At 41.7% G+C, this 25448-nt stretch overlaps 1 protein-coding gene across 1 annotated transcript in view; it reads left to right on the plus strand.

Annotated features, from left to right (window-relative positions):
• The first annotated feature begins 2084 nt into the window (after positions 1 to 2084).
• Positions 2085 to 25448, plus strand: part of LOC125481319 (lysine-specific demethylase 4C-like) — a 65166-nt gene continuing 41802 nt past the window's right edge. Inside the window, exons 1-3 of the mRNA XM_048592708.1 lie at positions 2085 to 2123; positions 4748 to 4933; positions 5988 to 6158. Of these exons, the coding sequence (XP_048448665.1) occupies positions 2109 to 2123; positions 4748 to 4933; positions 5988 to 6158 (372 nt within the window). The 5' untranslated portion in view covers positions 2085 to 2108. The remainder of the gene's footprint in view (positions 2124 to 4747; positions 4934 to 5987; positions 6159 to 25448) is intronic.

The raw sequence follows: 25448 nt of genomic DNA on the forward strand, positions 1-25448 counted from the left end.
ATGCTACCAGAGTGTACACAGGATAGTCTGGAAAGTCTCATCTACAACTATGAATTCTCAAGGATAACAGCAATGGCAGCAAATGTCAGTGAAGCCAACACCACCTGAAAGAATTTTAAAAATCGTGGTTGAGGAATTGATCAGAATGTTCTTCCCAGCACTTAACGTGGCATTTTCATGCCAGCACCATCCTCTAAGCAAGGAGGAGTTTGTCTATTTTACCTTGGTCCATAGACCTGATCGTGATGATGGTCGCCATATTGTTTGATCTCTTGGTCTTTCTCTTTTCACTGCGTTTATCTTCTGGATTTGTCTTTGGGTGCAGCCATGAGCTGTAAGAATGTTGCTTTATTGACTTGTGACTTTGGGTTGTTCTGCTAGGCAATGAAGGTTACTGGTTTTTATTTGAGGTGATCACATATTTCAGTGCGGTTTTCATTGAACCAGTCTTCGTGATGACTATGCTTGAACCTAATGGTTTGAACGTTGGAATCTAAATATAATTGCCTTTATTCAATCAAGTAGGCAGTGATAGTGCAGGCTTCCACCAGGGTCCCTTTTATGCTTAGCGAATGCAGTATTCTCTCTGAGGGCTGAGCTATGTTGTATACAATTTACTTGCACTTGCATATTCCACACATCTTGTGATGAGGTCCAAGATCCTTTGTCTATATTATTTTCAATTGAGTTAGTTTAAGATCATTTATATACTTTCCAAAGTGTGTCCCCATTTTGTTACTGTCATCTGCCATTCTTGTGACCAAAGTGTAAGGATGGATGTTTTACTTATGATTTACTCCCATAAGTAATAGGGTTTATAGCATTAACCGATAAATGTTCACAGATTCATTAGGTACACGATAAACTTGCATTTAACAGCAACACTTACAGTGCAATCTTGCTACTATTAGGTGGAGAATCTAAAACGTGTTACAGTTTTGAGTTGACATTTTAAGCTGGTTAGACTTTAATCAACTATCTTTTCTCCAACTCACCTTTTAAACCTCCCTTTATCAAGACTTCTACATGACACTTTGCATGTCTGTTGGTTATATTGCGCAGCTTTCATTCAAGACTGAAAAGCTTGAGCTGTCCTTGCAGCTGTGGATTTGCACTCCCTAACGTACAACGCCCGAATGTTGACTGAATAGAGGAAACCTCTCTGTCTGCATTTTGTATTATCTTCAGATTTCACCGCTTATTTTCTCATGGACAGGTGCAACTCCATTGCATAATCATATCCATTCCAATCTTCTCCCTCTGCAAAACTGATCAGCTAATTAAATTTATCAATTTGACTTATTGTCTAAGCTGATTATTGCTTTGAAATTGGTCTTAATTCAACAGTTCAGTGGTCATTTCATTTGTGTTAAACATTCATGTCGAGAAAATAAAGCAAGCTGTTTGGTGATTGCCCTTTTAATCTTCTAACAATCTCAATTAACCGGCAAACATTAAAGATTAGATTACTGCAGTATGGAAGAAAAACTGTGATTAACCCTTACCTCTCAGTTTGCATTAAGTTGCATCTATTGTTGTTGGTTCTGCAATTTTTAAAATGTCCTCAATGTCTAAGTCATCCTACCTAATATCTTCTGTCAAACGTGTTCTACCCACTTTGTTTCTATATCCATTCTTTGTTTATGCATATATCGTTATACAATAGATTAAAATTCTTGAATTTTCTTAAAAGAAATTGTCATGGAAATTAGTTACCTTTCTGTAACACTTGTGTGAGATTCCAATGATAGTTTCGGTGATTGTACAATCTCTACAGCATGGAAGTAGGCCATCCAGCCCATCGAGTCCACACTGACCCACTGGAGAGCATCCCATCCGGACCCACCACCCTACCCGTTCCCTGTGACCCTGCATTTCCCATGGCTAATCCACCTAACCTGCACATTGCTGGACACTGTGGGCAATTTATCATGGGCAGTCCACCTAACCTGCACATTTCCCACAGTCCAAAGGAAACCGGAGCACCCGGAGGAAACCCACGAAGACACGGGGAGAATGTGCAGACTCCACAGAGACACTTGCATGAGGGTGGAATTGAACCCGGATCTCTGGCGCTGTGAGGCAGCAGTGCTAACCACTGAGGCACTATGCCACTCCAGCGGGTGAAGTTTATATGGTTCTAATTCACATTTTTAGCACACTTCCTCAATCAGAGACACTGTTCCACTTATCTGTTTCTTAATTCTTTTGGATCTGTCCTGTGCCCATTTGTCCTGCTACCATCCTCAAACTAAATGCTATAATACTGCCTCCCACTAGCTTATCCTACCACTCCATTCATACGATGAAGATTCTGGCAAGCACACCCCTGCCAGATATGCGTATATGGCTGGATCTCAGCACAGAGTTCAAACCCAAAATGAGCTCTGGTCACCATTTGCCCCAGCTGTTTAGAGTGGAGTATGAACCTTATCTATTCAGAGGCTTGAAAGCTATTGCTAAGCCAAATGCTGAGGCCTCCAAGTAGGACACTCTTCATCCCACCAGCCTCTGCATTCAAAGGATCATTCTCCATTTCAGATAACTCCAGCAGAACGCCACCACCAAACACATCTTCCCCACAGAGATAGTAAGAACTGCAGATGCTGTCGTCAGAGATAACACAGTGTGGAGCTGGAGGAACACAGCAGGCCAGGAGAGCAGGAAAGTTGACGTTTTGGGTCAGGACCTCCCCTCACTCGGCCAGTCTGCATTTCACAGGGATCATTCGCTCTGGGGACACCCTAGTCCAGTCCACAATCACCAACACCACTACCCCATCTCCACAGCACTTTCCCATATAACTGCAGAAGGTGCTACACCAACCCCTTCACCTCCTGCCTGCTCACCATCCAAAGCCTTAAACAGTCTTTCCAGGTGAAGCAGCATTTCACCGGTACTTCCTCCATTCCTGTATGTTGTATTTGCTGCACCCAATGTGGCCTACTCTACATTGGAGAAACCAAATGCAGACTGGGTGACCGCTTTGCAGAACACCTCCAGTCTGTGCGCAAGCTCCAGTCTGACATAGCCAGTCATTTTAACACCGCTTACTGCTCGCATGCCCACATGTCTGTCCTTGGCATGCTGCAGTTTTCTAATGAATCACAGTGCAAACTGGAGAAATGTCTCATCTTCAGACTAGGCACTTCACAGCTTTCTGGACTTAATATGTGAACCGTTTCTTCCCTTTTAGCTTGTTACATTCTGTTATCATGTCCTCTCTCCCCTCCCCTCACCCCAGAGCACAGTCTATCCTTTCAAACCTGGCAGGAGACATACCATTGTTCTGCCATTCTCACATTCCATTCTCTTATTCTGAACTACTAACATTTTACCTCCACCAGCACCCTACACCCACAACTCCCATGTCCCCCCCACCACAAACTATAGCATAAATGCTGTCCCCTCCACACTTCACTCCAGCTCTGATGAAACTAAACTCGAAACATTAACGAATGCTGTCTGACCCACTGTGATCTCCAGCATTAGTTGTTCTCACTCCAAGTTCAATAATGGTTTTCTGTGCCAGTTCTATCTAATCTGGCATTCTCTGGTGCAGAACCATTGATCTCATATGTGACTCAAATGAAAAAATGTAATCAAATTATTTGGATATTGCCTATTTTTCACAAAATCAAAAGAGGGTGAAGGACAAGTTGAAAATGTCTTTGTGATGATGGAGGTGGTGAGACTATTTTTGATAAATTTGTGATGTTGTCTTTGTACACAAATTGCCCATCCATATACAGTGTTATTCAGTTAGGACAGGGGAAAGAATTACATTTATTGTGAAAGCAGATTTGATTGGTGCAAAGACTCCATGAGAAGTTTGCAGGGAGTTGGAGTGGGATTTCTAGAAGGCAGTGATAAGCAGGCCTTGGAAGAAAATAGCCACCTTAAAGGAAAAGCAGGAAAGGATTTTGAAATACCTCAAATTGAGAAGTTGGATTGTTAATAGCAGAACTTGGAAGAGACCCAGGAACGTTTGGATTAGGAGTGTAATGAAACCTACCTGATTAGGACTCTCTGTGTAATGGAAACATTTTCAGGTTTTGTTTGCCAGGATTGGTTAGACCCAAGGTTTATCTAGCAGCAGTTCGTGGACGAGAGAGTAGAGCGACTTCTTTAAAAAGGTGCAGTCTTTAGCCAATTAACAGACATGTTGACCTTAGGATCAGAAGTTACCTATACTTAATAAGGTGGGCTTCAAAGCTCTCGTGGCCCTATTCAAAAAGAGGGCATTTCTTAAAAGTCCTTGAATATGCTCCTTTCTCATCCACCAGCACCAAAAAGAACGATTCATTAATTCATCTCATTGCTGTTGGTGAAATCTTGTTGTGCATAATGTGGTTGCATTGATAGTCTACGTAAATGATCAAAATGAAGTAATTTGTGACTGCTAAGGCACTATACAAATGTAAATCCTTTCATCATGTAGGAACCTGTAATCTGCCACTGCATAATAATGCCTTATTGAAGCAATACTGTACATTATCCATGCTCTGCTTCCATTCAGTAACAGCAATTAACTTGCTTTTGGCTTATGATGGGGTGTTACTCTCAAAATAGAGGGATTGAATAATATATTTTTTTCAAAAATCTTGATGAATAATGGAGCATTTTACTGTTGGTTAGAATATTTAATTGGGTACATGAGAAAGAAACACATTTTCCTGAGTACTTATAAGTCTGGAGATGTTTGATAGGAATATTTATAAATTAACTCTTTTCTTTCTCCCTTCAGAAATGTGTCTTTTGTAGAAAGAGAGTTAAGAAGACTTTGGGTGCTTGCATTCAGTGTTCATATGGACGTTGCCCAACATCCTTCCATGTAACTTGTGCCCATGCAGCTGGAGTCATAATGGAACCAGATGACTGGCCATATGTAGTCCTCATCACATGCTTCAGACACAAGACAAATCTAAGTGTAGTAAGTATTTCACTCATTTGCAACTTCTGTTGCCCTAGAGTTCCTGTTAGCATATTTTGAATTTGTAAATTCTGTGCTCGGACACTCAAGCATTAATTTTATGCATTACTTTGCCTAATCTTATTGAACAACATTCTCCGAGTGGACAAAGGGAAATCATTTAAAGAAAATTGAAATCCATTTATTTGCAGTGTATTACATGGGTAAAATTGTGAGACTCCTGTAGAATATTGTAACTGCACATGTTTAATTTCACTCAACACATTGATTTTATCTTTAACCAAGGATTAAAAACTAATGCAATTGTTCTGTTTAGCTGCAGAATAAATTAACTGGTTATTGAAATTTTTTGCCTTGTATTTTAATATGGGTTTATGTGTTTTTTCTATTCATCTGTGGGATGTGGGCATCGTTGGCTGGCCAGCATTTATAATCCATTCCTAGACAAACAGGAGGCAGGAGGAACACAAGCAGGCTAGGCAGCATTTGAAGGAAAGGAGCAGTCAACGTTTCTTCAGGACTGGATGTGGGGGCAGGGGGAGCTGCAGATAAAGTTGTGTTGGGGGGGTAGGAGAGGAGAAGGGCCTCCCATTGACCAACCAGATCATACGTACCACCAGTGTCCACCTATCACCACCATTCTTCCCTCCACCACCTCCTTCCCTGAAGGACATTAGTAAACCAGGTGGGTTTTTCCAACAATCAACAATGGTTTAATGGTCATCTGTAGATTCTTAATACAATATTTTTTTTTATCGAATTCAAGTTCCACCATCTGCCATGGTGGGATTCGAACCCATGTCCCCAGGACTTTAGCTGAGTTTCTGGATTAATAGTCTAGCAATAATACCACTAAGCCATCACTTCCCTGCCTATTTACTTTATAAACAATTAACTAGTCCATGTACCACTGTTCTGTAGTCTTCTATGGAAAATAATTGAATTATATTTTGCAGAAGTGTGAAATAAAAGTTGTAATATTTACATTAACTCTGTTCAGTAAGCAAATTTTCTGGCAAAATTTTTATTTTAATTTTTTTTTCCCCTCAAAAAGAAAAGCAAAACTTTATTTCAAGACTTAACAGTTGGGCAGACAGTCATCTCTAAACACAAGAATGGGCGTTACTATAGTTGCAGAGTGACTGGGATTTCGTCACAGACCTTCTATCAAGTTATATTTGATGATGGTTCCTTCAGTGATGATCTGTACCCAGAAGACATTGCTGTGAGTATTTTGCTTCTGTTCAGTCTGAAAAGCAAACAATTTTGATGGCCCTTCTTCAAACTGTGATGCAAATCGAAATTAGTTATTGTTAGTTAAACACAATGTTGTGGCTTTTTCCAATCTGTTTCCTGAATGAAATTAATATTTGGGCTTATTAACTTTAATGTTTAATCTTGTTTTAAAAAAAAATTCTGAAGCACAATGGACCAAAGTGCTGAGAGGGAGCACTGAGGTGAGCAGAAACTACATGACCAGAGGAAACATGGATGTGATGCAAAACACATGAACTGGTCCCTGCAGGGTAATTGGTTATGTTATTAAGACAAACCTGTTAGATATATCCAATACAGCAGTTCTTTTGTTTGTGTTCTTTCATGCGATGTGATAATTTCTGGCAAGACCAGCATTTGTTACTCCTCCTTTATTTCCCCTAAGAAGGTATTGATCGGCTGCCTTCATGAACTAGGACGGTCCATTTGCACCCCTCCAGGGCTGTTAGAGAGGGCATTCTAATGAGAGTGAAGTATCAAAGCTACGGTTCTAAATCACAATGGTGTGTGCCTTGGAGGAGAACCTGCAGGTGTGATAAAACCATTTGAAATAGGAACAAGAGTAGGCTCTTCGGTCCCTTAAACCTGCTCTGCCATTCAGTAGGTTGATCTGACATTCCACATCCACTTCCCTGTGTTTTCATCATTACGTCTTATTTCCTGACTGATCAAGATATCCGTATGTCTGTGCTGCCCTTTTCTTTTGAGAAGGTGGAGTTCATGAGGTTGGAAGGTTTTGTCGAAGGAGACTTGGTGAGATGCTGTAGTGCATCTTGTATCCAGTATATGTTGCTACTCCAATGATGAGTAGAGTGAATGATTAATACGGTGGATAGAGTCATAGAGCCATACAGCATGGAAATATACCCTTTGGTCCAACTCGTCCGTGCCAACCAGATATCCTAAATTAATATAGTCCCATTTGCCAACATTTGGCCCATTTCCCTCGAAACTCTTCCTATTCATATTCCTATCCAGATACCTTTTAAATGTTGTAATTGTACCACCATCCAACACATCTGGCAGCTCATTCCATATACACACTACCCTCTGCTTGAAAAAGTTGCCCGTTAGGTCCCTTTTACATCTTTCCCCTCCCACCTTAAACCAGTGATTTCTGAAGAAGGGTCTAGGCCTGAAACGTCGGCTTTCCTGCTCCTCTGATGCTGCTTGGCCTGCTGTGTTCATCCAGCTCTACACCTGGTTATCTTAAACCTATGCCCTCTAGTTTTGGAGTCCCATACCCTGGGGAGAACACCTTTGCTGTTCACCCTGTTCATGCCCCTCATGATTTTACTTTCTCAGAAGCATCTCCCTCTGCCCATCAGGTACAGATATCAGCACAAACTCATTTAAAAATTTCTTTGCTGTAGGTGTGGCTCTTTTAATTGCATTTGTTTCAGTTGCATAGAAGCCGTATACTTCGTACTGAGTATCAAAATTAGTTGTCTTCAGGAAGTGGCTCTACAGAGTTCCATGAAACAGGATTGAAATGGTACTTGATGAAAGTATACAACCTGAAAAAAATTAGCATCATCTGGGTCCTGCTGTTTAATAGCACGTGTTTAAATATGGTGAGAAATAAGACCAATGGATATACCTCCCTTGATGTAATTGTTAAACTAGTCTTCTCCGTAACCAAATGAGAATTGCTTTGATGGTTCCTCTTCTAAAGGCAATCATTTGCAATAAGCTATGCAAAACTGAGCTGATATAACAAGGATGATTGCCAGATTTTACTGACAGTGTTTGTTACTCAAAGGATTTAGTGTTAAAAAGACAAATCTTTCATGCGTTGTAAACTTTGCCGACAAGGCTAGCATTTGTTGCCCATCCTTAATGCCTTTGTGCACGTCATAGCAAACAGGCCCTGGTACTGCTGCGTCCATATTGTGTGGGTACACCTACACTCTCTTACATGTGCCTCTGAAGGAAAGACACTTTGATTCCAAGTCAGGGTGGCTAATGACTGTAAGAGAATCTTGCAATATGGGTGTTCCCATGTATTTGCTGCGCTTGTTCTTCTAGGTAATGGAGATTAGCAAGATCCTTCAATGTACCTGGTAAATGGTAAGTGCTCCTGTCATTGTGGTGGAAGGAGTGTTTGTTTTTAAGTTGGAGAATGCCAATCAAGCAGGCTGCTTTGTGTTAAGCTTCTTAAGTGTTGTTAGGTTTGCAGTCATCCTGGCAAGTACTGGGCATTGTACTGTTTTCCCTGTGCCTTGTAGATGGTGGGCAGAATTGGGGATTTGGGAGGTAAATAATTCTCTAGAAAATTCCTATCACCTGACCTGCTCTTGTAACCATAATATTAATATGTCTGTTAAGTTTATGTCTGTCTAGGTAAGTTTCTGGTCAATGGTATTCCTCTGTGATATTGATACTTAAGCATTTAGTGATGGTAATGCCATTTAATGTCCAGGATAAATGGTTCAAATCACTTTTATTGGAGATGGTTGTACATTAATGTTGCTTGCTTAGCCCTGACTGCTTCACTATTTGAGGAGGTCCAAATGGTACTGTACATTACAAATATCTGCAAATGCCACCTGACGTTAAAGACTTGAAGTAGGAAAAAGAAATGAAAATCTAATAAAAGAAAGGAAGAGAATGGAGAACAGGGAGCTATCAAGCATTTTATATCCACTGTGATTTTGGAGCAACCCATTTTTTATTTACAGTGGCACATTAGTCTTTCTGAACATTTAATCTGTTGCTGCTGTTGAATTTCTTTTTACCCACAAACTCATCTGCATTTTTTGAGATACTGCATTTCTTTTCCAATAGCATCTATTAAAACCTTCAGTGAGTAAATGTGCTGCAACAATACCTAAAACCTTGACGATTGTGACAACCATTGTAGTCAACTTGAACATCAGAAACTATTTATTATTTTTAGACATTCATATGTAGTGGGGAAGGTGGGTGAATGGATGGAAGTTCAAAACTTTATTTTGAAAATTATTACTGTTTTTGTCTAAAGCAGTCAATATTCACCTTTCGTAACACTAAATAGCAATGAAATCTTAAAATTATTTCACTTTTGTAATACATTGATATTCAGGACCATCCCTTTGAATTAATTAAGAACATTTCTGAAGGGATTGCCCCATATGGGAAGGTTAGACTTAGAGCAAATAATGAGAAATAATCTGCTTTCTTCCTCATTGTGTTTTTGCACACCGATAGAAATCTGAGTTGGCTGGGCTGGTGATGGAGTTAGCTTCCCTCATTTACATAGGTAACAGGTGGAAATTGTGCATCACTAGTTTATTTGGAAATTGCAAAATGCAATGGGGAAGGTGGAATTATAAATTATAGTAATTTACTCAGTTGCCCCCTACTACCCTATCCGACATTTTCTATATCCATCATGCTAACAGATCCATCATATAATGTCATGTGCAAACTAAAATTTGTATTAAAAAAAATCTTTTTGTGTACAAACCACTATTCCAAGTACAGATTTTTCTAAAAAGTGATATTGTTGGACCTCATGCTTCATGGATGAGTTAGATATCAGAAGATTGTGTATCATATTGTATAATGACCATGTCCTGATGTTAAAAAGCGCACATTCCTGCAATACCATGAGCTGTGCAAATAAAGTATCAGAAATTACTGTTAATATACATAGATATCACCTAGAAGGAGGCACATTTGTCGAAATAATCTTAAAATGCCTTTCTGCTTGTGAGTTTTTGCATCTTGATCACTTTTAATTTGGCAGCCAGAAATAAAAGGCTTGAAAGCCTGAAAAAGAATAGGGCCCATTTCAAAAAGCAAATTGATGATGATTTTTAATGTATACAAATGAGGGAATCAATCTCTAATGAATAAAATTCAAGCCTGCTTTGGTCACATTGCAGATGAGTGAATGTGGAGAAAAGGGAGAGATAGTGGCTTTTGAGATGGTGAAGGAACTTTTTTTTAATGTTTCTTAAAGGTCAGGAATGTAGCGGAAGAGATGTGTGTTTAGGGTGAGGAATACAAACCGCCCAATTTGATAGTAAGTTTTTTGGGAAAGGAGGGAGAAGTTGGTTCTTTGTGAAAGGAGAAAGGGAGGGGTTTGAAATGTATAATATTATGTGGGATGAAGGAAGGGAAAGCATATCAGTTGCAAGAGTGAGAGGAATCCTTTCTGCTTTGTGTGTCTCTGTAACAAAACAATCTGCATTTACTTTTACCAGAAGCATTGCAAAATTTCTTTATTCATTCATGGGATGAGGGCATCGCTGGCTATGCCAGCATTTAATGCCCATCCCTAATTGCCCAGAGGAGTCAACCACATTGCTGTGGGTCCGGTAGACACGTGTAGACCAGATGGTAGTTTCCTTCCCAAAAGGACATTAGTGAACCAGATGAGTTTTTCCGGCAATCAGCAATGGATTCACAGTCATCATTAGACCCTTAATTCCAGACATTTATTGAATTCAGACTCCACCATCTGCTGTGGCGGGATTTGAACCCAGACCCCCAGAACATTACCTGGGTCTCTGGATTAACAATCCAGCGAAAATATCACTAGACCATTGCCATCCCAAGGCAATTAAAATAGTTCAAGATGCACTGTAGTCATTTAAGGTGCTATATGAACACAATCCTTTTTTCATGTAATCAATTTCTATAGGAAATTAACTAGCATGTATAAAATACATTGTCAGGTCTACTTCGCAAAGTCTAATTTTGCAAGATTAAAAAAAAAATGCTCTGGATGCTGGAAATCTGAAGTAAAATGAAGGTCTGGAAAAAAAGAACTCAACAGGTCTAGCAGCATCTATGCAGAGAGAAACAGAGTCAAAGTTTTAAGACCAATATGACAAAAGATGTTGATAGTTCAGGGGACTGTCCCGTGTTTTCAAGTTTGGCAGGAGACATACCATTGTTCTGCCATTCTCTCGGTCCAATTACTTAATTTGAACTATCTACATTTTATCTCCACCTGCACCCTACACCTATTACCCCCACACCTCCCCACCTCAAACTATAGTATAAATGCTGTCTCCTTCACACTTCACTTCAGCTCTGATGAAGAGTCATCTAGACTCGAAACATTAGCTTGCACTCTGTCCACGGATGCTGTCTGACCCGTTGTGATCTCAGTATCATAGTGTCTGGAAGCTAATGATGTAAACTTATGAACTTTGTAATTATAGAGCCTTGCACAACCACATTCCGTACTATCCCTTTAATCTTTTATTGACAGTCATATAAGAAACAGGGAAGGTGATGGCCTAGTGGTATTATCGCTATTCTGTTAATCCAGAGACCCAGATAATGTTCTGGGGACACAGGTTCGAATCCTGCCATAGCGGATGGTGGAATTTGAATTCAAAAGAAAATCTGGAATTTTGAATCTACTGATGACCATGAAACTATTGTTGATTGTCAATAAAACCCATCTGGTTCACTAATGTCCTTCAGGGAAGGAAATCTGCCATCCTCACCAGGTCTGGCTTACATGTGACTCTGGACCCAGAGCAATTAGGTTGACTCGCAATTGCCTTCTGAAATGGCCTAGCGAGCCATTCAGTTGTACAAATCGCTACAAAAATGAAAGAAATGAAACTGGACAGATCGCCAGGCATCAACCTAGGCAGCAGAAAAGATAACTGCAGAAACAACCCTGTCGATCATGCAAAGTCCTCCTCACTAACATCTGGGGTCCAGTGCCAAAATTGGGAGAGCTTTCTCACAGACTAATCAAGCAACAGCCTGACATAGTCATACTCATGGAATCATACCTTACAGACAATGTCATAGACATCACCATCACCATTCCTGGATAAGTCCTGTCTAACCGGCAGGACAGACCCAGTAGAGGTGGCGGCACAGTGGTATACAGTTGGGAGGGAGTAGCCCTGGGAGTCCTCAACATTAACTCCAGAGCCCATGAAGTCTCATGGCTTCGGGTTAAACATGGGCAAGGAAACCTCCTGCTGATTACCATGTACCATCCTCCCTCAGCTGATGAATTGGTACTCCTCCATGTTGAACAACACTTAGAGGAAGCTCTGAAGATGGCAAGGGCATCTAGGGTGGGGGATTTCAATTTCCACCACCAAGAGGGCTCAGCAGCAGTACTACAGATTGAGCTGTTCGGGTCCTAAAAGACGTAGCTGCTAGACTGGGTCTGCGGTAGGTGGTGAGGGAACCAACAAGAGGGACAAACATACTTGACCTCATCCTTATCACTGCCAGCTGCAGTTGCATCTGTCCATGAAGGTATTGGTAAGAGTGACCATTGCATAGTCCTTGTGGAGTTGAAGTTCTGCCTTCACATTGAGAATAACCTCCATTGTGTTGTGTGGCATTATCACCATGCTAAATGGGACAGACTTCGAACACATCTAGCAACTCAAGACTGGGCGTCCATGAGATGCTGTGGGCCATCAACAACAGCAGAATTGTAGTCCAGCACAATCTGTAACCTCATGGCCCGGCATACCCCTCACTCAACCATTACCGTCAAGCCAGGGGGTCAACCCTGGTTCAATGGAGATTGCAGGAGGGCATGCCAGGAGCAGCACCAGGCATACCTGAAGATGAGGTGTCAACCTGGTGAAGCCACCAAACAGGATTACTTGCACGCCAAACAGCAGAAGCAGCAAGTGATAGACACAGCAAAGCGATCCCACAAGCAATGGATCAGATCTAAGCTCTGCAGTCCTACCACATCCAGTTATGAATGTGGTGGATGATTAAACAAATCACTGGAGGAGGAGGCTCCACAAATATCTCCTTCTGCAATGATGGAAGAGCCCAGCATAATGCTGCGAAAGCTTCAGCCTTCTCTTTTGCACTAATCTTCAGCCAGAAGTGCTGAGTGAATGATCTATTTTGGCCTCCTCCAATGGTTCACGGCCTTACAGATACCAGCTTCAGCCAATTCGATTCACTCCATGTGACTTCAAGAAACGATTGGAGGCACTGGATACTGCAAAGGCTACAGGCCCTGACAGCATTCTGGCAATATACTGAAGACTTATGCTCCAGAACTTGCTGCTCCCCTAGCCACGCTGTTCCAGTACAGTTACAACACTGGCATCTACCCAACAATTTGGAAAATTGATCAGGTATTTCCTGTACTTAAAAATCAGGACAAATCCAACCTAGCCAATTACAGCCCCACCAGTCTATTAGCAATCATCAGTAAAGTGATGGAAGGTGTCATCAGCAGTGCTATCAAGCAGCACCTGCTCAGCAATAACTTGCTCAGTGATGCCCAGTTCGGGTTCTGCCAGGGCCACTCAGCTCCTGACCTCATTACAGCCTTGGTTCAGCATGGACAAAAGAGCTGAATTCCAGAGGTGAGGTGAGAGTGAGGGCCCTTGACATCAAGACTGCATTCAACCAAATGTGGCATCACGGAGCCCTAGCAAAACTGGAATCAGTGGGTATCGGGGAAAACTCTCTGGTAGTTAGGATCTTACCTGACACATAGATTGATGGTCGTGGTTGTTGGACATCAGTCATCTCAACTTCAGGACACCTCTGCAGGAGCTCTTCAGGGTAGTGTACTCAGCCCAACCATCTTCAGCTGTTTCATCAATGACCTTCCCTCCATCATAAGGTCAGAAGTGGGGATGTTCGTTGGTGATTGCACAATGTTCAACCCCATTCGTGACTCCTCAGATCCTGAAGCAGTTCGTATCTAAATGCAACAAGATCTGGATAATATCCAAGCTTGGGCTGACAAGAGGCAAATAACGTTTATGCCACAGAAATGCCAGGTTATGACCATCACCAACAAGAGACAATCTAACCACTGCCCCTTGACATTCAATGGTGTCACCATCACTGAATTCCCCACTGTCGACATCCTGGGAGTTGGCATTGATCAGAACCTCAACTGGACTCACGACATAAGTACAGTGGCTACAAGAGCAGGTCAGAGACTAGGAATATTGCGGCAAGTAACTCACCTCTTGACTCCCCAAAGCCTGTCCGCCATGTACAAGGCACAAGTCAGGAGTGTGGTGCAGTACTCCACACTTGTCTGTATGACTGCATCTCCAACAACCCTCAAGAAACTTGACACCATCCAGGACAAAGTAGACTGTTTTATTGACACTGCGTCCACAAGCATCACTCCTTCCACCATCGATGCTCAGTAGCAGCAGTGTGTAGTATCTACAAGATGCACGGCAGAAATTCAGCAAAGATCCTCAGACAGCACCTTCCAAACCCACGACCACTTCCATCTAGAAGGACAAGGGCAGCAGATATATGGGAAAACTACTACCTTCAAGTTCCCCTCCCCATCCTGACTTGGAAATATATCGCAGATCCTTCACTATTGCTGGGTCAAAATCGTGGAATTCCCTCTCTAATAGCATTGTGGGTCAACCCACAGCAGGTGGACTGTAACGGTTCAAGAAGACAGCTCACCACCACTTTCTCAAGGGCAACTAGCGACATGCAATAAATGCTGGCCAGCCAGTGACATCCTCATCCTACAAAATGAATAAAACAAAATGACGTTTTGTAATTGATCATGCACATAAAGATCACAGCTTTTTAATCTTTGACACTGTTGACTATACTGAATACATATATTGTTGTGCTTGTGTAAAAATATTTTTGATCTTCTTCTGTTCTTTCTGTGGTTTTGACTTGTTTTTGATTTGTAGCCCAGATGTTTTCCTTTCCTGTACAATTAAGGTGAGGTATGACTTTTGCTTTCTATGTTATGGCTGTGTTTTTGAAGTTTTCACTTTGTTTTATGTAGGGTTTCACATATTATTGAATTGTTAATCTGCTGTTTTATTTTAAAAATTTGATTTGGTCATTTCAGTTCAGGAGTGGACTGGGCCATCTATGGGTCTACTCTAATGCTTTGTTTTAAAATTGAGGATTACATTCCTACAGTCTAAATGTACATTATCTTTTTTTTTTATTCATTCACAGAATGGGGCAGCGCTAGTCTGACCAGCGTTTATTGCCCACCCTCAATTGCTCCTGAGGTCACCTTAAATATATACTGAGTGGCTTACTTTACAAGATTAAAGTATAATTAGGAGCCACCCACTTTGTTGTGGGCCTGTAATTGCGTATAGGACAGATCGAACAAGGTCAGAATATTTATTTCTTTAAAGGTTGTTAGTGAACCAGATGGGTTATTTTAAATGACACTCCAGTAGTTTCATGGTCACCATTACTAATACTACCACTTTTCCATTTCTAATCCCAAAGACTTTGAAAGAACAGTTACAAATGAAACTGGGTCAAACTATCCACCGGCAAATGAATGAGACTTTGGGTGTCTTTGGGTGACCTACAATGAATCCACAACACAAAAACAGGCCATAACGTAAGTGCAAAATAATGTACACAGGATATCAGCAATATAAAACAGCAAGTACTGGAAGTAGAGATAGTAGGAACTACAGATGCTGGAGAATCTGAGATAACAAGGTGTAGAACTGGATGAACACAGCAGGCCATGCAGCATCATAGGAGCAGGAAAGCTGACGTTTTGGGTCTGGACCCTTCTTCCGAAATGTCAGCTTTCCTGCTGCCCTCATGCTGCTTGGCCTGCTGTGTTCGTCCAGCTCTACACCTTGTTATCTCAGTACTGGAAGTACTCAAGTGGTCAGGTAATATCTCGAGAGAGAAAAACAGTATTATAGTTTCTGAATTATGTCCTTTAAGAGAAACCAGATCATTTATCCCAACAGGTTCATACCAGCAAATACACCCCGCACAACCATCTTCTCATCACTTTCATCTAAATCTATTAACAAATTATTTGATTCCTTTCTCCCACATATACATGTCTTGACTCCCCTTGCATCCACCTATGCAATTTACCCCATTTATCCCATGTGATAATGAGTACTACAGTCTAGCGATTTGCTAGTTTCTATATTTCATTTCTGGTGACTTGTATATAATAGGCCACAAGTGGGAGCTCTTTGTCAAAGACTTTCATCTTGGCCTGTATTGCTGCTTTTAATGATTTGTGGTTATGAACCAGTAATGCTCCTCAGTCCCATTTAGCTCTTACTTTCACAGCAACATTATGGTCTGCTTTTTTCTACAAAATGTAACACCTCTCACTTTCCTTGCATATCAGTTGAGACTGTACTTTTGAATGAAATACCGTACACTTGTCATTTGCTATTAGAGGACAGTAAAATAAGCCAAGTTTCATTCTGCAGGTTCAAGCTTTATCTCCTTGAAACACCTGCTAGCGAGAGGATGCTGATTGAGAGCCTATTTATTTTAACCTTTTCGTAATGACTTCGAAAGCGCAGGTTTGGCAAGTTGTCAGAAAGAGGTAATTTATACTTTTAATTCGAACACTGAATATTTACTTTAAGCTTTGATACTGGTCACTTTATGCTGTGGAAGCAGCAGCTGAGCTAAGGTATTCGGGTATTGCATAGCCTTTCCAGTTAAAATAATGGAGCTTTAGGTAACCTTTGAGTTAGAAAACTCAAATCAGGAAACAATTCTGATGAAGGTCGCTGAACTCGAAACATTTACTCTCCTTTTTGTCTACAGATGCTGTAAGGCCTGTTGAGCTTCTCCAGGACATTTTGTTCTTGAAACAAAGTTCAATAAGTGTAGAATTTCAAAGGGACTTCGAACACAGTTCTCAGCTCTTAGCTTTAGCTCTTTTTCTTAACTGGATTTCTCAAAAAATTGAATTAGCCAAAGCAAGGTTTAAAAATCAATTGGTGGTTTAACTATAATTGCTTTTTTTTATAAAAGATATGTGTTCTTGTTACTTTCCTACTTTGGCAAAAAAAAGTGAGCCCTAGAATGTTTCGTTGCTTTTGACTTTGCTGGTTTGCCTTGGTGTTAGATTCAGGGTTCAATGGATTGTCCCTTCACACTGTTGCAGAACAAGGTGTGTGTGTATTAGGTGTTTATTAAGTAAATGTGCAGGTATGTGTGCGCTTAGTGGGCAAGACTAGGTCATGTTTAATGTAATGCATTGCAAGGTCAGCAATATTGGGACTGGCAATGCCAACTGAAGTGTAGAGTTTAGATTACACATTTGAGAGTGGTCTTGGTAGCAGGAGTGTGTTACACCCAACAAAGGTGATAATTTTTCAAGAGGTAATTTTCTCAATCATATGTTGCCTTTTCTGACCTCTATCTCACCCCTGCATTGGTTATCTCAAGATTTGACTACTGCCCTGAAAATACAAAATGTTGAAGATTACAGCGGATCAGACAGCATCCATGGAGGGAAGGAAAGCTGATGTTTCGAGTCTAGATGACTCTTCATCAGAGCTGAATTGAGATGTGGAGGGGGCAGCATTTATGCAATGGGAGGGGTGGTGGTTAGAGTGCTAGGGGAGAAAGGATGTTGATAGTTCAGATTAAGTGATTGGAATGTGAGAATGGCAGAACAATAGTGTGTCAAACTGCCAGACCTGAAAGTAAAGAGTCCCACTGTGGTGAGGGAAGGGGAGAGAGAGTTACAGAAAATGTAACAAGCAAAGCTAAGAGAAAGGGATGGAATGTGTTCACAATTTGAAGGTGTTGAACGCTGTATTGAACCCAGAAGGTTGTAAATTCCTTAGTTTGAAGATGAGATGTTGCTGTTCCAGTTTGCACTGTGATTTGCTGGAACATCGCAGTATGTCAAGGACAGAAAAGTGGGCAAGCGAGCAAGATGCTGTTAAAATGACTGGCTATGGTACTGACCTCCTGGTGGCCTGCTCTTTCCCGCTTTCCATAAACTTAAATGATGACTGCGTATCATAATTCAAACTGAGCCCCACTCACCCACCGCCTTACTATATCAATGCACAGAGATAACAAGGTGTAGAGCTGGATGAACACAGCAGGCCAAGCAGCATCAGAGGAGCAGGAAGGCTGACGTTTCAGGCCTAGACCCTTCTTCAGAAATGGGGGAGGGGAAGGGGGTTCTGAAATAAATAGGGAGAGAAGGAGTGGCGGATAGAAGATGGATAGAGGAGAGGATAGGTGGAGAGGAGACAGACAGGTCAAAGAGGCAGGGATGGAGACAGTAAAGGTGAATGTAGGTGGGGAGGTAGGGAGGAGATAGGCCAGTCCAGGGAGGATGGACAGGTCATGGGGGCAGGATGAGGTTAGTAGGTAGGAGATGGGGGTGGGGCTTGAGGTGGGAGGAAGGACAGATTAGGGAGGCGGGGACGAGCTGGGCTGGTTTTGGAATGTGGTAGGGGGAGAGGAGATTTTGAAGCTTGTGAAGTCCACATTGATACCATTGGGCTGCAGGGTTCCCAAGCGGAATATGAGTTGCTGTTCCTGCAACCTTCGGGTAGCATCGTTGTGGCACTGCAGGAGGCCCAGGATGGACATGTCGTCTGCGGAATGGGAGGGGGAGTTGAAATGTTTCGCGACTGGGAGGTGCAGTTGTTTAGTGCGAAACAAGTGTAGGTGTTCTGCAAAGTGGTCCCCAAGCCTCCGCTTGGTTTCCCCGACGTAGAGGAGGCCACAACGGGAACAGCGGATGCAGTATACCACATTAGCAGATGTGCAGGTGAACATCTGCTTGATGTGGAAAGTCTTCTTGGGGCCTGGGATGCGGGTGAGGGGGCAGGTGTAGGGGCAGGTGTAGCACTTCCTGCGGTTGCAGGGAAAAGTGCCAGGTGAGGTGGGGCTGGAGTGGAGTGTGGAGCGGACGAGGGAGTCACGGAGAGAGTGGTCCCTCCGGAAAGCAGATAAGGGTGGGGAGGGAAAAATGTCTTTGGTGGTGGGTTCAGATTGCAGATGGCGGAAGTGTCGGGGACAAAGGGGGTGGCCATGGGTACCCGCATGGGCCTAAGCTATGCTTGCCTCTTTGTAGGTTACGTGGAACAATCCCTCTTCCGTACCTACGCTGGCCCTAAACCCCAGCTCTTCCTCCGTTACATCGATGACTGTACTGGCGCTGTCTCGTGCTCCCACGAGGAGCTCGAACTGTTCATCCACTTCACCAACACCTTCCACCCCAACCTTAAGTTCACCTGGACCATCTCTAATACCTCTCTCTCCTTCCTGGACCTCTCTGTCCCCATCTCCGGCAACCACTTAGAAACCAATATCCATTTCAAGCCCACAGACCCCCACAGCTACCTAGAATACACCTCCTCCCACCCACTTACCTGCAAAAATGCCATCCCCTATTCCCAATTCCTTTGCCTCCGCCGCATCTGGTCCCAGGATGAGGCATTCCACTCCTGTACATCTCAGATGTCCTCGTTTTTCAACGACCGCAACTTCCCCCCATCAGTGGTCGAGAACGCCCTCGACCGTGTCTCCCGCATTTCCCGCAACTCATCCCTCACACCCCCTCCCCGCTATAACAACCAAAACAGAATCCCCCTCGTCCTCACGTACCACCCCACCAACTTCCAGATCCAATGCATCATCCTCCGACACTTCCGCCCTCTGCAATCCGACCCCACCACCAAAGACATTTTTCCCTCCCCACCCTTATCTGCTTTCCGGAGGGACTACTCTCTCCGTGACTCCCTCGTCCGCTCCACACTCCCCTCCAGCCCCACCACACCTGGCACTTTTCCCTGCAACCGCAGGAAGTGCTACACCTGCCCCTACACCTGCCCCCTCACCCGCATCCCAGGCCCCAAGAAGACTTTCCACATCAAGCAGATGTTCACCTGCACATCTGCTAATGTGGTATACTGCATCCGCTGTTCCCGTTGTGGCCTCCTCTACATCGGGGAAACCAAGCGGAGGCTTGGGAACCACTTTGCAGAACACCTACACTTGGTTCGCACTAAACAACTGCACCTCCCAGTCGCGAAACATTTCAACTCCCCCTCCCATTCCGCAGATGACATGTCCATCCTGGGCCTCCTGCAGTGCCACAACGATGCTACCCGAAGGTTGCAGGAACAGCAACTCATATTCCGCTTGGGAACCCTGCAGCCCAATGGTATCAATGTGGACTTCACAAGCTTCAAAATCTCTCCTCCCCCTACCGCATCCGAAAACCAGCCCAGCTCGTCCCCGCCTCCCTAACCTGTCCTTCCTCCCACCTATCCCCTCCTCCCACCTCAAGCCCCACCCCCATCTCCTACCTACTAACCTCATCCCAGCCCCTTGACCTGTCCGTCCTCCCTGGACTGACCTATCTCCCTACCTGCCCACCTACACTCGCCTTTACTGGCTCCATCCCTGCCTCTTTGACCTGTCTGTCTCCTCTCCACCTATCTTCTCCTCTATCCATCTTCTATCCACCTCCCCCTCTCTCCCTATTTAATTCAGAACCCCCTTCCCCTCCCCCATTTCTGAAGAAGGGTCTAGGCCCAAAACGTCAGCCTTCCTGCTCCTCTGATGCTGCTTGGCCTGCTATGTTCATCCAGCTCTACACCTTGTTATCTCAGATTCTCCAGCATCCGCAGTTCCTACTATCTCTATGTCAATGCACACTTGTTCTTGTAGTCATAGTAGCCAATGGAAGCTACCTCAGCTTGTTCACAGCTAAAAGTTAATTGATTTAGTGGAGCTTTTTATGAACATGAGAGAGTCATGCTGTAGGAATATCCTCTAATAAATGCATCTTTGACACTCCCACAAAAATTAGAAGTGATGTTAAGGAGTTTGGCACTGTCAGTTTAATCCTCCAAGTTTTAGCTTCTTTTTGCAGAAAAACTATCCTTTGGAAATACATTTTGGCTACATATAAAGTATATCCAAATGTTACTTCCATTTGTGAAATAAGGTGTCAACGAGAACGCAGGGGCAAGCTGATAAGTACTTCAAGTTTGTTGCTTATAAAAGGCAGTAAATTAGAAATCTAGTAAATTTAAAGTGAAAAGAAGTAGACTAGATAAAAGGAGAATGAAAAAAGGATTAATGAAACTGGTGTTCAGAAAATTGTGCTTATTTGCAATGTGTTAATGTTACTGTAATCAAGTCACTAATAGCAACAATATGACATTGATAGTTGTTCCAATATTACAGTGTTTCAGCTAAAAGAAAATTATAAACTAAAATAATGCCTGGAGTTACCTGTTCCAGTATAAGGGTAATACACTCAGTTCTCGTTATCTGCACATTTGCTACCCTTTGATCCATTACTCACTAGGTTGACCCCAGGCTCCATCTTTTATTTTTCTCGTTGATTCATCGGTTTGATTGCGTAGTCCTTTGCTGTACATCGGAAAGTAACATTGGAGTCGTATCCGTGTTTTTTGTTCTGCATGGCATGTTTGTCCCCTATCTCCTGTGAATAACAAAGATTTGGAGTAATCAGAAACAATACAAAAGTAAAAGTGTGACATCTTCAGTATCTATTCTAAAAAGGTACCTAATTTTTGTAATTATTTCCAGTGCTTCCAGTACTTACATTCTGGGCAGGAGTGGAGGTACAGTAAAGAGAAAAAGTCTGTAATCTTCTGATGTGTGCATGAATGTCAAACTTAATAAATGTACTTTGTCAAATAGGCCCTCTGTTTGAATATAACATTTACCTTGTAAATTTCAAACATTTGACTTTTGCTTTTAAGCTTGCAGATAAAAATCAGCTATCCAATCTAATTTGCATTTGCAATTTAGTTATATTATTTCATTAATGCATCTTTTGGCACATTAACTATAACTCCAGAACTCTGTGAAATTAAAATTTGTGATTTTAGAGTTTATAGGCTATTGTCTATTATTTAAATAAGCAAATTGATTCTAATTAGCATATATCATTAGTATGATTCAGCTTCTTAACATGATACACCTGCATAAATTTCATGATTAAGTTAGACGGTATTCTTTCTGGTTCAGTCAACCTTCACGTACAAATGGGATTCAATGTTATTCACATGAGAAATAAATAAATTAGAGTGTTATCTTCATGAAATTTTCCCTTGCTTGCTGGCATTTTAAACAGGAGCATTCTCTTATTCCTGCCCTCCCACTTAACCCTCGACAAAAAAAGTTGATGGTCTCACAGACATCTAAAAAAGGGGTGATTTTTATAATTACCTCCCTGGATATTCTCTGCATCTGTGAGCTGAGCTATGTATGAAGGACTACTAAGATATATGCTGTCACCATCTACAATGGACCAACAAATAGACTTCTAAGTGAGTTTAGGTTACGTATTCACTTGATGGACACACAGTACATTCGGTGAGGGTGCTTATTCAGTTAGGATGACTTTGAGACACATACCTGTATTGTGTAAGGATTGAGGTGAATGGCAGTGGTAGACTAACAGATGAGATGATGATGAAGTGCTTAGAAATTGAAAATAAGTTGAAAGTTGTGCGGGTGTGAATATTGCGATGATGAGGAAGTACTTAGCTGGACAGATTGGGAAAGGGGTGTTTAAGGCACGGGATGTGGTTGAATCAGCAAATGTGTTCATTTTTCCTCATCCAAGTAGAATTTTAAGCCACTTTTTGATTGCCTCCATGATCTGAGCTCAGCACTCTTGCTGCTCTCCTCCTCAGCTACATTCAAATAGGGGCCTGGGAACAGCTTCTTCCTCCCGTTAGTGGGAGCATGTTTCTCCACTAATCTAACTAGCCCTTGCAGAAATTACGGTGAGGTGTAATTGAATCTGGGTGCTGGCCTTGCTGTAGATCCAACACCTGTCCGTGATTGTCTCTTACTTGCATTTATGCACTGTCCTTTTCAATACAAGCCAGAGACTCCATCAAATGGATAGGTATTATGCCCACTGCACATTTTAGGAAGCACACAACCTGGAAACCAAAATTAATTGCTACAATTGAGTTGCAATCACTCACTCAAAACTGCATTTAACTTCCTGGTTTTGCTCGTGCAAATAAATGTCCCATTTGAAAACTGCCTTCCTATGAATATTGGGGCTACCATACAAAGAAAACCATTGACTTTATTGTAATGTTTAAATGCAATTACATTTCAAATAAAATGACAATAACTCAAAAAATTCAATAACTCAAAAATGGAAATCATGCAGAAACCTGACACTGTGCATCCTTTGTAATCTAAAGTTATTGTTTTGAAAATTTTTGCTTAGTAACTTTTTCAGGACCACGCCCTTTGGCTTGTTTCCTCAGTTGTTGACTTGTCTTCAGACAACAATTTTAGCATTTTTTGCCACTCTGCAGTCTTTCTGGATAGTGTCTAATCTTCAATTCTTCAAGAGCTTCATTCAGTTTATCTAAAACTCTACTGTCCAAATGCTATCCCACACATGACTCTTGTTCTTGCTGACTGACATTATTAGTTGTATTTGGATGTGGGTGTTGCTAGCTAAGCCAGCATTATTAATTACTTATTAGTCAATCACATTGCTGTGGGTGTGGAGTCACTTGTAGATCAGACCAGTTAAGAGCAGCAGTTCGTTTCTCTAAAGGATCGTTTCTCTAAAGGATAGGGTTTTGTGACAATTGACAATGGTCATAATTAGACTCTTAATTTTGGGTTTTTGTTGAATTCAAATTCTGCCATCTCCCATAGCAGGAATATTACCTGGATCTCTGGATCAACAGTCTGGTGATAAAACCACCACACAATCACCTCCCTTCACTCCCAATATCAGCTTAGTAACTACTTCTCGATTTCAAAGTCTATCCCTGAACATTCTCGTCCTCCAGCTATGACCTCTTATGTGTGATATTGTAGACACCTAAGGTTACTTTTCTTAGATTGAAATAACTTTGAGCAGAAAATTTAAACTTCCCAAAGAAATGAAAAAAATGCAGATAAAGATTGATCACGTTTAGGCAATTCTCTTTAAATTATACTATTTGTATGGAAGTAGCTCATCACCACCTTGTCAGTAAATGCTGCCCCAGCCAGTGATGTCCACATTTCATGAATGAATAATGCAAAACTACTTTCAATGAACAGGGAAGGTCTGACCCCAGAATTCACATAGTACTCATCTCGGGGAGATAATGGAGGACTGAACTGCTTTTGTATCCTTCACCTGTTATATTAATTTTGAAGCTAATAGCAGCAACCATATTTCTTCAATCTAGCTCACTGCTGCTTCAGAAAACTGTTACAATTGAAACTTTTCTCCAGTGATCATGTAATTTTATGCTACATTATTATAGTTGTCAGTGACAGTCAATGCCCTAAGTTGGGTTTAAATGGTTTAAGGGGAGGCATAGTGGTAATGTCACTGGGTGAATAATTCAGAGCAAAGGCAATCCAAGGTTAATGTTTGAGGGACATATGTTCAAATCCCACTATGACAGATGATGAAGCTTGAACACAATGAAAATCTAGAATAAAAAGCTAGCCTATTGGTGACCGTGAAACTACTGTTGGTCATGGTAAAAAAAAACCCATCCAGTTCCATAATGTCCTTGAGGGAAAGAAATCTTCCATCCTCACCTGGTCTGGCCTTTATGTGACTGCAAACCCACAACAATGTGGATGATGCTTAGCTTCCCTCTGGGCAGTTAGAATGGGCAATAAATGCTGGTCTAGCCAAAGTTGCCCACAAACTGTGAATGAATAAAAAGAAGTATAAACTGTAGATTTCACTTGTAATCTCATAAATATAAACCATTAAATCTATCTTCTTTCATCTGCTAACGTTGACTGATCTGCTGAGTGTTTCTGCCATTTTCTGTTTTGTTTTCCAGTTTCAGCAGTATTTTGCTTTGTAATGCTATGCAATAGCCCAGTGATTATGATAGCAGACAAGCAATACAGAAGATTTACTTTCACATTCTACCAAGTTGTAAAGTTGAATTCAATAAATTTTGAGATTTTGTGAGCTGATCTCTGAAAATGACATCAAAACAGTAAAAATTGTTAACAATCCAACTGGTTCACTAATAGTCTTCAGGGAAGAGAACTGCACTCCATATTTGACCTAAACAACATGTGATTAAAAGTTGTCAACTTTTAAAAGATTCTCCAAAGTATTGCTGCAAATAGCCCAGGAGAAAGGTCTCCAAGGCTGCAAAACTTTGCATTTAAGGAGCAATTTCTTTGAGCACCTTTGTTTACAAGTCATGAAAATACTGAACATGGAAGAACTATTGTTTGACAAAGTCAGGAATTATTTAATTGGGTAACGCAGAGTCTATTCAATAATTGCAACTAAAAGACTGTGCATCATGAAGGTGGGACTTGTCAGTGGTCATTGAGTGGGACTGGATTTGTCGAAGACAGGAGGTCATATGATGAACCCTGCATGAATCTCTGCAATCAGACTTGGGAAATCAGATTTGGCAACATTACGTGACTCTAGTCTCACGGAATATCAAGGAATGAACAGTAAATGTTGCCTTGCCAGTGTCATAGAGTCATAGAGATCTAAAGCACAGAAAAAGATCCTTTGGTC

Source organism: Rhincodon typus, chromosome 3 (assembly GCF_021869965.1).
Source record: "Rhincodon typus isolate 14 chromosome 3, sRhiTyp1.1, whole genome shotgun sequence".
Taxonomy (NCBI): Eukaryota; Metazoa; Chordata; class Chondrichthyes; order Orectolobiformes; family Rhincodontidae; genus Rhincodon; species Rhincodon typus.